Genomic DNA, 13,308 nt, shown 5'->3' with positions numbered 1-13,308 from the left:
GCTAAGTTTCAACCCTTCCGGGATAAATCCGTGAAACGTTGATCAGTCAAAATGCCAAAAGCCAGCAATTTTACACCTCTATGAGCTTGTTACTGGACAAAGTTATTGCATTGAAGAATAACAAGAAATCATTATCCTCGAAAGATCAAGACTCAAATGTTATACCAGAAAGAAATGTCTAAAGTGAAAACAGATTTTCCCACAGTTGATGAAACTATTAGAGCAAACACCAAGAAAAATAAGAAAATAAACAGATAATGGATCCGCACAACACAGAGATTTAATGAGGTTCACACAACGGCGTGGTGTACTACGTCCTCGGGCGAAGAAGAAGATGTTTCACTAAGTAGAAGAGAAATTACACCCAAGCAGCGGTGAGAAAACTCGCCTTGAAACCCTAGCTCGGAAAATCCCCAAAATATAGTGACTTTCTCAACATGACAATAATACATTATATACTCCAAGTCGCAGGTCTACCCATCGGGTCATGGTCAATCTAGTCGAACCATACCAGCCCAACTCCTCTGCTTCCATCACAGATCTCAGAAACTTTCCATTTAGGTCACCACCAAAATATGTTGGAGCGGGTCAATCTTCAAAACGGGTCAACATTTTGAGACAAACTTAACAGAAACTTCCCGATACTCCCAAATCACTGAAATATAGGTTGAACAACCAGATTCGTTTTACAAATCCCTTTGATTTGTTTGGCCCACCCCAAAAATTTGAGTGAGTAAATAAGAAAGAATCCTCCAGCCAGAAACTCAAAGTGCAGAATGCTAGAAACTATTCAAGCTTTAGATTCCTGAAATAAGAGAAGCTGCAGATTGGAGAAACACGGCCGAAAGTTGAGAAGGCCAACAATGTCCTCCCCTTTGCCTTTTTATTTTATTTCAAAACCCCCTAAGCAGCCCCAATCATCCTCTGCCAAACGCTACTACCACCACCGCCAGCAAGAGATGGAATGGAGACAGAGAGGAAAATTGAGTGACAGTGGCAGAGGGAGGGATGGATGGATGGCAGTAGTAGTGGTGATGGTGGTGCAGGGCCGATTGCAGGGAAGAGAGGGTGGGGTAAAAATGAGGGGAGAGAGAAAGAAAGGATGTTGGGGTATTTTAGCGTGTTCAGTTAACTTTTTTTTTATTCATAAGGAGATTTGATAAATCTTTTCATCGATAATAACTTGTGATTGTAAAACATATTTTATATTTTCCTGTTTTGTAAAAAAAAAAATTTATCTACTAGATCTAAGAAATTGTCCCTCATTAGTATGATTATGATATCTGGTTTTTTATGTAAAAAGATCGGGTGAGTCGGATCGATCGATCCAGATTCTAAGACTTCAACAATTTTGAAGAAAGAGAAAGTTGAAAACAAAATAAAAAATGAGGCCAAGGTGGAATAGTTGTTTATTTTTTTATCACCCACGTTGAAATGATAATCTCTTAATATAGGTTTTTGTGGTTGGATGGGATTCCTAAACTAGTGTCAACCATATTTCAGATTTTATGTGATAAAGATAGAGAATAATTTCAGATTCTTTTCACCACAAAGCTTTAGGCCTTGTATCAAGTATATATGATATTGAATATAATTGATTGAGGAACAAGAATTCATGTAACCAACCCAATTGAATTGGTAAAAGGCTGAAGAATTGTTGTTATTGCTGTTTGTATCTAGTGCGAAAAAACTTTTGCCTTCAATTGAAGCTTTTGTCTCAACATGATTATGCCTCATTGACATGTGATCAAGATGATTTTCTAAAATGTTGGGTGTTTTTCAGCATTTTTGTTGAATCAATAATTTGCCATTTAACTGAATTCATTTATTTAGTATGCAGGATCAACTAGTTGGGGACAAAGAAAAAGAGGTAATTGCAATTATATATATATATATATATATATATATTTAGGGGATTTAATTTGAAATTTTACTTACACCTCGTGAGGTGAGATTTCAAAGAGATTTCCTTTTCACTACCCTTTTTTTTTCTTGTCTATTAGCTGAAAAATCATAAAATGTATTAACAAGGGAAAATATAAATAAATAAATAAAGTACAAGATTAATGCCTGGAGGCCCTGGACATTCCCAGACTTACATTGACAACAGAAAGAACATCCCACCTTCAATATGACCATTAGGGATATAATAATTTAGGGTGATTTACATCAATTTCCCCTGATGTTTGTCTTTATTACAGCATCTCCTAACAAATCCCTTATTACATTTAAACCCAAAGAAAGTAATACCACAAGTGTGGTGTTAGTTTTAGAATACAAAAAGACGGAATTACCCTCCTCCTCCTCTTCTTCCTCCTCCTTCCTCATAGTCCTGATCAACACTCCAGGTTGATTATCTGAATAGGTTGAAACGATCTGTTCTTTCTTGGCTGGAATCGTTGTGTTATGAGGAATCAAAACGGTCATGACACCACTGGCAGTCTCAATACCCAGACTCAAAGGAGTGACATCGAGGAGCAGCAGATCTTGGACACTCATTGCCTTCACCGCAAATTGCTGCCTAAACGACGGCACCGTAAGCGATGGCTTCATCTGGGTTGATGCTTTTGCAGAGGTCTTTCCCATGGAAGAAATCTTGCAAAAGCTGTTGCACCTTTGGAATCCTGGTAGACCCACCAACAAGAATGACTTCATGGACCTGGCTCTTGTCCATCTTGGAGTCTTGGAGGCACTTCTCGACTACTTCTCATGGTGCTTTCTCCCATTCTTCCCTGTCAAGTATGGTGTGGTCTCCAACTACAAAATTCCTACTTTCACCGACCAAACCACCATTTCAATTTAAAATTAAGACCATAAACATTGGTTATCTCATACCAATTGAACCCTTTAGCAATTAATTTAATCTCAATACACATACAAGGATGGAAGAAAGCTCAATGGTCAGTACTCAGTAGTAATGTAGCCACTGTAAGAGTCAAGAGGAAAAAAGAAAGAAAGAGAGAAGCAGAAAAGAAAATGGGAAAGAACCAAGTTTTCTATCTGTTCGATCCATGACCCAATCATTTAGAGAATCCCTCAGAAAAATGATTAAAACCATCAAACCTATTGATATCATCTTCTTGTAAACTAAAATCCTAAACCCAGAAGAAAAAGGACCAAAAACAAAAGAGGAAAAAGAAATCCTTATACGTACACTCAATTTCTGATTTCCCAATTGTTATAGCCTATCTATACCAACCAAAGATCCAAAAAAAGGGAAAACCTTGACCTGAGACATATGTAGACAATCGAGATCAAAAAGTTCCAAACCGACCCACCCAAAAAAGACAGATAAAAATAGTGGTGGAGGGATCACTTCAGACCTTGTCCAGGCGTGAAAATGGCAAGTTCCGGCCAACAAAAACGATCTCCCTCGGCAAAAGCTACTTCATCTCTTCCAAGCTGCCATGTGCTTCCACCACTACCAGCAACACTACCAACACTGATGCTTCCAACTTCACCGACATTAGTGAAAGGCCAAAGGGATGGGGTCTTGAGACGTAAAAGAGGAGGTGGAGGAGGAAGATGAGAAAGTGAAAACGGTGCGGAAGAGCTTGCCGTTCTTACGGGTACCTCCACTGACAGGGATGTTGCGGAGCATGCCGCACCATGAGAAGTAGTGGAAGCTAGTGCCTTTTCTTCGTTGTTAACACTATTGCAGGAGGAGGAAGAAGAAGGATAAGGAGGAGGGTAATTCCGTCTTTTTGTATTCTAAAACTAACACCTCACTTACGGTGTTATTTTCTTAGGGCTTAAATGTAATAAACGATTTTTTAGGGGATGATGTAATATAAGGTCATAGGCAAATGCCAAGAAAGGTTGATGTAAATCACCCAAAAATTTAATGTCCACGACTTTTCATTAAAGGAACCAGCTCCTCTCCAACGTGTTGAGACGATCAGGACACGCAGCCCAACATATGTGCATACAGCTCGAGATGCCAAGTTAGACATCCAACACAATGGAGAGGATCTTTTTCCATTATACTGCTACTAAATGACATAATAAGAAGGGAATAAGATTAGATGGATGTAGATTAAAACCTTTTCTTCTTTTTCCTAATATTTCCTTGAAATTAAACGTCTAAGATCAATAATAAATAGTGAAATGTATAGGTTTGCTATTAATATAAAAAACTAGAGTACTCTATTGAGGTAGACGTACCATTAAAAATGACTTTAAATAGCATCAGTGAATTAAAGAATTCATAAGCAAAAAAGAGTAAAAGATAGAACAGAGATTCTTCACAGTTGTATCTCTCAATTGCATAATATATATGTACATTTTTTTCCTAAATGATCAGAAAATTGGAATAAAAAGAAAAAGATAAAATAGAGTACATAGTTAACATCTAGGCAAACCCAGACGATTATAAAAAACAGAGAAAGAGCTTAGAAACACCCGCCTTGGGCAGTGCCATCGAATCAAAATCCTCTGTTTTTCCCATTCATGTTTTTCCTTGTTTTGCTACCTGCAGAACGCAACACGTGGACAATAAGGAGATCAACGGTCAAGATTGGGTGAGGATTATTACATCCAGTGCATTGGTCTTAAAATTGTCCACGTGTCGCGTTCTGCAGGTAGCAAAACAAGGAAAAACATGGATGAGAAAAACAGAGGATTATTTTCCAGTGCCATCAGCAGCTAATTAATTGATTTCGTTTTTGAATCCTACAAATCAAGTACTACTTCTCAACTAATCAGACGAGTTCGAATGAAATCAAACATGATTTGGATTCCGATTCTGATTCTTCAAACCAACTGCTCCAAGCAATGATGATGAGATGGTGGATTCTTGCCCAGGACTTCTTCTCAACCAAGCTGCATGCATCTGCAAAATGTACTCCAAATCCCGCAAGACTTTCTCCATAGCTGGTCGGCACTCATTGTCATTGACAACGCATTTCTCTACAACCTTCCCAAATTCCTTCAATGATTTTAGAGAGTAATTCCCTTCAAGTCATGGGTCCGCAATAGTTTCAAGTGATCTTTGTCTTTGCCCCTCAAGTATCCAGTCTATAAGATTGACCTGACCTTTTGGCAAGCTTTAATCAAAAACTGGTAGCGCACAAACAATCTCAAAAAGTACTACGCCAAAAGAGTAAACATCAGACTTTATAGTCAACAACCCAGTGGCCACGTATTCTGGAGCAGCATATCCATAGGTTCCCATTACACGAGTAGTAACATGGGTATGATCTAACTTAGGACCCGTTCTTGATATTCCAAAATCAGCCACTTTCGCTACAAAGTTCTCATCCAATAGTATGTTTGATGGCTTAATTTCCCAGTGGATTATACCACTCTCTCCCCATGTGTGGAGGTAATGGAGCCCACGTGCAATACCTTTACAAATCTCTAATCTCTGCTTCCATGTCAATGGTAGGAGATCGCTCCCATAGAGATGCTTCGTGAGATCCCCATTTCCCATATACTCATACACCAAAATCATCTTATTTTCATCGCAGTACCCAATCATGGAAACCACATGTCTATGCCTGAGCTTCGATAGCAACTCAATCTCTCTCAAAAATTCTTCCCGGCCTTGCATAGCTTCTGGATCGGAACGCTTGAATGCTGCCAGAGTGCCATCATCTAGTACACCCTTGTAAACTGTGCCAAAGCCACCAGCTCTAAGCACCAATGATTTATGAAACTTCTTTGTTGCAGCTAGAATCTCTGCTATTCTGAATCTTCTACAAACTCTATCAGTATCTGTAGAGACAATTGGATGATATCCTGTGGTGAAGTTAGATATTTGAGCTTGAATCTCTGCTGTTGTGAATTGCTTATTACCAACTCTATCAGTAGTTGAAGAGCTATTTAGATACAGATCCTTCAAGAACTTTAGATACTCTAGCAACAGTTGATTCCGATGGTTCCATGAAATAGTGGGCGCCAACCAAGGGGATTGTCTTTCACAGAACATATTTTCTTCCTTTTAAGTAAAGATGCAAGACTAGATATGCATACTTTACCTGTTTTCAATTTTCTCAACGTGCTTTTCCACTCTTCTTTGCTGCTTATGTCTTATAGGTAAGATCCCAACACTTCTAGAGTTGAAGGCAACCCTTTTGAATAACGTACCACATCATATGAAAGTAGCATATAATCTTGAGGAGGTTCATCCACTAAAAAGGCATATAAACTAAATAGTTGAAGAGATTCCTCATGGTCCAACTCTTGAGGTCAATAGATTCTGTCTTTATCAACTTTAGCCACCTTCAAGACATGTTCATCTTAGGTTATTATTATGACCCTACTTCCTTGGCCAAACCAATTGAGCTCACTAGCCAAACTGTTCTTTATTGTCCACATCATCGAGAACAAGAAGACCATTTTCTTTGCAAAGCATGCACTTAATCAAAATTTTTCCTCTATGATAATGACCTATGTCAAAGTCTGCTTTAAAGATATCTTTAAGAAGTCACTTTTGCAAAGATGCAAGACCCATGCATTGCATTGCTTGTTTGCTGACATCTGAAATAAAACTATTCCTATTGAAGTTTGAAAGGATGTGATCATAGACAGCCTCAACAATGGTTGTCTTGCCAATGCCATGAGGACCACATATCCCTATGAATTGAACATCATTGGAACCATTACTTAATAGAGATATTAGATTTTTACTCGGGAATCTATACTAATAGGGTATTTACATTCACCCAAGTGTGTGCTACTGGCCAGTTCATCCAAAACCCTTTTGGCAACTAATTCAAATATCTTTGCTTGATCCCTGAAATCATTTCATTTAAAAAAAAAAAAAATCAGAATAATTAATGAGATGAAAATATCTAGTAGAAAAACGAACATATAAACTTTATGAGAAAGCTTTCCTCCAGCATGTGTGAAGCAAATCAATAGCATCACAGGCAATAAATGTTTGCCTTGTATTTATGAATGATCAATAGTATCCCCCACCATTGCGCAATACCCTCTCAACAACATTCGAAGGCATCGGTCATGGGATTGTTCCTTGACCATGGTTAAAGGAAAAGCGGGTCCAAAAATTTTTAAGTTTTTATGAAAAGAAAGCAATCAGAAATAAACACTAGTAAGAATTTAGTATGAGTAAAAATTGAAAATGAAGGAGTTTGTTAACTTAAACACATATATTATTAGAGTGATAACAGAGTACCCATAATTAATGTAATCTACTATTGCTTTATTCCAACAGTAAATGACTTTGCGTTATTAAATATCAAATCTCATAGAGAGGAATATTAAATCTATACGATCGACCTAACAACCTTGGGCTTCAAAGAATGCAGAAAATTTCAAATGATATGCATGTAAAATAGATTTGAAATGTTCTATTTCTTCAAAAATCTAGAACTGTTTGAAAAAAAAAGGGAAAGGGTCTTAACACATGGTCAGCCATGGATTTGCACCAAATTATGAATATGATCAATTAAAAAGATACCCCAGATCCAACCATTTTAACAAATTTTCCATATCAACCAAACAATTAGGGATATTTCTTTATTATAATATTTGTTCTTCACACAATGAGCTTGTATTCTTGTATCACTCTCACAATGCTTAGAAAAACTCATCATAAACAATATGAAAGGCAACACTGATATCTAGACAAATAAATATTATACTTATGTTCAAAGATTTTGTGGCTATGAACCAATTTTAGTGATAATATTTTATTTTGATAAGTAATGAAATTAAATGAATGTGTTATAAAAGATTAAGAATCTAACTATATATTGGAAGGGAGAAAGGTCAATTAGGAAAGTAATTATAAAGGATGAATGTGGAATGGGCTAATGAAATAAATCACTAATCTATTAAGTTTAAGATTATTTTTTATTTTTCGGATCAAGAACAAATGAAAATTTTATCAAAGAAAATCATTAGAGAGGGAACAAGGCCAACCAACTAAAGAATTACAACCGAAAAGCAGCTGGAGTGAGCAATTTTTTTACAAAAGCTTGGATTTGAAAGCACCCTTACCCAAAAAATGAGTAAATTTATTACAAAAGGGAGAAACAAACAAAAATTGAAAGCCAGAAAGACCAGAATACAAGCTTCCAAAAGAGAGGAAGGAGTGCCCTTCAAAGACCACTGCCTCCATGGTAGAGGCTGAAAAGCTTAATTTATTAAGTTCAGGATAAGATAATGAGACAATATCTTGAGAAGAATTTTGTGGGATTTTTATCAATAACTTCTCCTTTCAAATTTCCTACAACTCTCAATGCTTTCCTCCAATCCTCTACAATATGGGGTTCAAAATTCTTCTCGTGCTCTCGAAATGCTTCTTCAAAACTTCCAGTCTGATTCCGAACATGCGATGGCTCAACATGGAAGAATATAGGCAACACCAAGTGACCATCGGAGACGTGGCGTTGACGAATCTGAGCAAGTTCCAGCAGGCACCATTTGCTGTGCGCATATCCTTGGGAGAATACAGGAATGAAAATCTTGGAGCCATCGATTGCTTTAAGGCATGCAGGTCCAATGGCTTCTCCACTCCACAACTTTTCACTATCAATAAACACGTCTATTCCTTTCTCTTTGAGAAATAAATAAAGGAGGCCACTAAAATTATTACGAGTATCTTCACCACTGAAGTTGAGGAACACTTGGTAACTAGATAATCCAATTGTGATGGAAGTGGAAGTACAATCTAGGGCTGCCATAACTTGTAGTGGAAGAGAGAAGATAGATGCTCAGAGTGCTCTTTTCTCTCTCCAAGGAACTCTCTTCGTTTACAATTTGGACCAAGGATTAAAGTATCGGTATCGGTCGTCGTATCGGTCGGCCAAAATTAAGATACGTATCGAAGAGTATCGTATCGTATCGGAGATACACTAAGATACGCTAAAGATACACACATGAATGGATAGAAAACATTTTTTTTAAACACTTTTGCATAAAGAATTTGTTAAAAAAAACTATTGATAACATGTATTATGCATAAACACTAAATTGAGGGTATCATACTAAGAATTCAGGGTCTGTAGTTGTCCCATAAATGTAAAATCCTTGTTCCCAACCTTGATTGCCACTTTAGTTAGGGAAAAATATGGCTGACAACAACTTTGGAACAAAAACCCTTCAGAAAATCATTTTTTTCTGAAAAATTACCCATATTGGCCATTATATGACCGTAGCACCGATACGTATCGATACTCACCGATACGTATCGATACTCACCGATACGTATCGATATATATCGATACTCACCGATACGTGCTGATATATACTGATACGTACCAATCGATACATACCGATACTCACCGATACGTACCAATACATACCGAAACGTACATTTTACCTCAATTTTATATTTTTTATAGAGTCGTATCGAGGCATGTCATATCGTATCGATGTGTATTAGTGGTGTATTGATGCATATTGGTATGTATTGTAGGATATATATTGATACGAAATGATTTAAAAAATTCAATGTATCGTATCGATGTGTATCGTATCGACCGACTAAATTTAAGATACGTATCGAAAGGTATCGTATCGATATCGGAGATACTTAAAACCATGATTTGGACATCCTCAACTGCCTTTTCATTCCCAATAATTGTAATTGTCAAGTAGCTGTTCATATTATTCCACCATAATGAAATTATGATTCTTTTGCTGTTGATGTGAAATGGTGTTGCAGAACACTTTAATATGCTCATACGTTCACAAGGGTTAGTGGGACCTACAACATGGAAGGCCTGAACGCTTTGAAAAATCTTCACAGAATGGAGATCATATGTTTGTTTTCTCAATGCAAAGAACGCGTAGGCAGTAGCCACTAAGAGCCACAGAAGACACCAGATGGGGACTAAGACAGAACCTTCTATCTTTTTCTTTGTGAATAGAACCACAACCTTCTTTGAAGATAAGAAAGATGATAAGGGTTCCATAATTAAAATGCCGTAAAGAAATCCCTGAAGCACTCTCCTAGCTAACCACCAAGGCAAGCTCTGGATGGGTAGGACCTCATGCTCACACTTATATGTTTCTTGATATTGAATGACGTCCCTCTGTTCGCCAGGGTGAGGTGACAGTTTAGTGTTTTGAGATGTATCATAATAAAGGCAAAATGGTCGCGATACGTGCAGAAAAATAGGAATGCAGAACGTTCAGAGCTCGGTGAACTTCTCCTTTCATTCCTCTTAGAAATCTCGATCCTCTCTTTCTCTCTCCTTGCTTCTTCTTCAAAGTTATTCCTTCTTTCTTCTTCCTTTTTTACCGCTCTTCAGTCTAGTTGAAGTTTTATTTACCAATTTCAGTGAAGATTTGCATCCATGGTAAATTCTCATAGGTTAATAATATCTACCCAATAAGTAATAATAAAATCCTAGATATTCAACAGCTTTGTTTACTTTATAAATTCAAATTTGTCTTTTGCCATATATGCAAACTTTACTATCAAAATCCCTTCCCTGATGATTAATATGTAAACATGGTTTTTGGATATGTGTGGCAAAGTCTCTCATATGTTCAATGCCTGAAAATAGTTATGTTGATTTTTTTCTTTTCTCATCCTATTTTGAGAGAGAGAGAGAAAAAAAATTGAGATTTCCCAATAAAATCGAAGGAGGAGTCCGTTTATATTGGATTTTTATTATTTATTTATTTATTTATATATAAAAATATTAGACAAGTTAAGTAATCACATCCGTCATCTCTCCACCCTAAAAACTAGGAATCAGTTACAATATAAAAAACTAATAGATGGTTTAGATTAATCTAAACTTAAATGGACAGTTAATATTAAAAGAAAGTAAAAATAAGATTGCAATACGTACGTCCTGCTACCACTCGCCCCATAATAAAATCTGCTAATAACTCTAGTTTGACCTATTCATTCATTAAGTTTGGTATTACAGAACGGACAAAAAAAATTTCTCACAAAACTACCCAAAACAATACCCGTCTTACATTGCTTGCCAAAAAAAAAAGCAAAACTCATTTTACATTAACAAAAAAACGATACCTATCTTACATTATTTAAAAAAAAAAAGAAAAAAGTCAATTTACATTAGCAAAAAAAAAAATTACCCATCTTCAACACCTATATTTTACTTAGACTACCCTATTCGGCTGAGATTCTGTCTGTTCTCTGTTCTTTGTTCTCTAACTCTTCATCTTGCTGTTGATTATGCCAACCAAAGATGGGGTGAGAGCTAGTTGATATCTTCTGTATTTAATTTTTGGCGTGGTTAAAGTTGTTATTTCTTCTTTCTATTATAATTAATACAAATGACCCTTAAGTAAAAAACAAAAGAAAATGTTTTTGCCCATCTTCTTCCCTTTGCTTCCTTTTAGAACCCTGAAAAGAAAACCATACAATTTTAGCGATAATCTTGAGTTTTCCATCAAAACTACATGTCATCTTCTATTGAAACCATCGTTCTAAGTTTTGGTAATGGGTGATATGGGCGATCCGTATCGATTTAGTATATCTTCAATCCCGATAGTCAATAAAGGTATGAACTAAGGGTAAAAAAAACTAAGAAATTAAATAAACCTGCTTTTTTGAAGGAAACTCGGGTATTTCTATTTAACATGGGCAATCTGATACGGATTCAAATTAGTATCACATCGGTTTTTGGGATGGCCAGTACCGTATCAATAATGTGCACTAAAACCATGATTGAAGCAAATGGGAAAAACCCTAATCCCTCTACACGATATTTATAGACAGGACATCTTGTCCGCTTATTCCTTTCAAATAGCATTTCTGAAAAAATTCAGGACGAGAGGATCAGACGGCCCAACAGATTCTCACCATTCAAGGAAGGGCAAGGCACACTTGCTGCCCTCTCTTCCACTTCGGCTACGCCAATACACACAATTCTTGCAGGTGAACTTGAGAGAGATGAAATGGTGAGCACTTGAGTGGGTCGTGGGAGGAAGGGTTGTTGGATTGGCCAAGGTGGGAGGAGGGGTTTTTGGATCAGCCATGAGGGAAAGAGGGCAGTGGTTTTTATTTTATTTTATTTATTTATTATTATTTTTTGGGCGAAGAGTGGGTAAGACGTGGGCTAGTGGAGAGGGAGTGGGGATTGGGAGAAAATATCCGGAGAGAGCAGCGTAGGTTATTTTTCTTGTTTTTTGAATAATTTACAATGTCATCCTTCAAGAATATCAATATTAAAGGAATACCCCTTCTCTTTAAAATTGTGAAATCCAGAGAGAGAGAGAGCGAAGACCTGCAAATCTAGAACCGCTGGAGATCGGACCTTTGCTTGCAGCCAGAGAAGACCTAGGTTCCCTCTTTCTTCCCTTTGGGTTTCACAATATCAGATGTGAAAAAGGGCAAAATAGATCGGGTGGATCTGAGTTAGGTGGGTTTGGGTCAAAACTGAACCAAATGTCCCTCTTTTACCGATTATTTCTCTCAACTCATTCTCACCATCCATGTGGTGTTGGACAGCTGTCATGAGCTGCAGCTAGCACCGCACGATGAAGGAATTGTAGGGGATTGGATCCAACATGCGCCTAAAAAAAGAAAAATAATAAATTAAAAAAAAAAAACTTTTAAAATATTTGACATGATAAAATCATCTTCGACTTCCCACCATAATTAGCTCTGTTTCCTATTAAATTATTCCTACACCATCCCTTTCAACAGTGAAAAGCTTGAGAGAGCCCCACAGTTTCAACTTTTAATAAAAGGTAATGCCCGCTTGTGATTGAAGTGAGCATCATTACAACTAATCACGAAAGATTGATGGACAGAGGGAATTGATCTTTGGGAAAATTACATGATTATTCATTTTTGGATTTTTTTTTACAAAATTACCCGTAAAAAGTTTTGGTCAACAAAAATACCCAAAATTAGGTTTGGGTTTACAAAACTACCCAAAACAGTGATTCTCCTTCATCTGCCTATTTGTTTTGTCATTTTTACCCCTGACCAAGGTTGTAGCACGGCCTGATGGAGGCCGAGGTGGCAGTCCGGCCTGATGGAAGCCGAGGTGGCAACCCGGCCTGATGGAGGCCGAGGTGGCAGCCCGGCCTGATGGAGGCCGAGGTGGCAGCCCGGCCTGATGGAGGCAGAGGTGGACGCGGCCTGATGGAGGCCTAGGTTTAGTACGGCTTTACGAGGCAGAGATGGAGCATGGCCTAATGGAGGCCGAGGTGGCAGAATGGCCTAATTTAGGCCGAGGTGGAGCACGGCCTATGTAGGCCTAGGTTCAGCACGGCTTTACGGAGGCAGAGGTGGAGCGCGGGCCGCCACCTCGACCTCCATCAGGCCGAGCCATCACCTCGGCTTCCATTAGGCCAGGCTTCCACCTTGGCCTCCATCAGGCCGTGCTACATCCTTGGCCAGGGGTA

General features: G+C 37.7%; 2 protein-coding genes and 1 pseudogene across 2 annotated transcripts; all 3 read right to left on the bottom strand.

The window, feature by feature from the left end:
- Positions 1-2,037: 2,037 nt before the first annotated feature.
- LOC122090541 (heat shock 70 kDa protein-like) lies at positions 2,038-3,428 on the bottom strand. The gene is made up of 2 exons (XM_042660174.1): positions 3,324-3,428; positions 2,038-2,768 (listed from the first exon to the last, which is right to left on the bottom strand). The coding sequence occupies exon 2, from the start codon at positions 2,653-2,655 to the stop codon at positions 2,170-2,172; it is 486 nt and encodes a 161-aa protein (XP_042516108.1). The 5' UTR covers positions 2,656-2,768; positions 3,324-3,428; the 3' UTR covers positions 2,038-2,169.
- Positions 3,429-4,720: 1,292 nt separating this feature from the next.
- Positions 4,721-5,929, bottom strand: LOC122091614 (annotated as a pseudogene).
- A 2,188-nt stretch (positions 5,930-8,117) lies between these two features.
- On the bottom strand, positions 8,118-8,651 carry LOC122091613 (disease resistance protein L6-like). Its single transcript, XM_042661630.1, has one exon. It carries the CDS (start codon positions 8,649-8,651, stop codon positions 8,118-8,120), a length of 534 nt encoding a protein of 177 aa, XP_042517564.1.
- Between the last annotated feature and the right edge of the window lie 4,657 nt (positions 8,652-13,308).

The sequence above is a fragment of the Macadamia integrifolia genome, chromosome 10 (assembly GCF_013358625.1).
Source record: "Macadamia integrifolia cultivar HAES 741 chromosome 10, SCU_Mint_v3, whole genome shotgun sequence".
Lineage (NCBI taxonomy): Eukaryota > Viridiplantae > Streptophyta > Magnoliopsida > Proteales > Proteaceae > Macadamia > Macadamia integrifolia.
This window is presented reverse-complemented; position numbering and strand designations above follow the sequence as displayed.

Excerpts from the sequence above, each read along its gene's own strand:
- LOC122090541 (XM_042660174.1), bottom strand. The coding sequence starts at position 2,655 with ATGAAGTCATTCTTGTTGGTGGGTCTACCAGGATTCCAAAGGTGCAAC.
- LOC122091613 (XM_042661630.1), bottom strand. The coding sequence starts at position 8,651 with ATGGCAGCCCTAGATTGTACTTCCACTTCCATCACAATTGGATTATCT.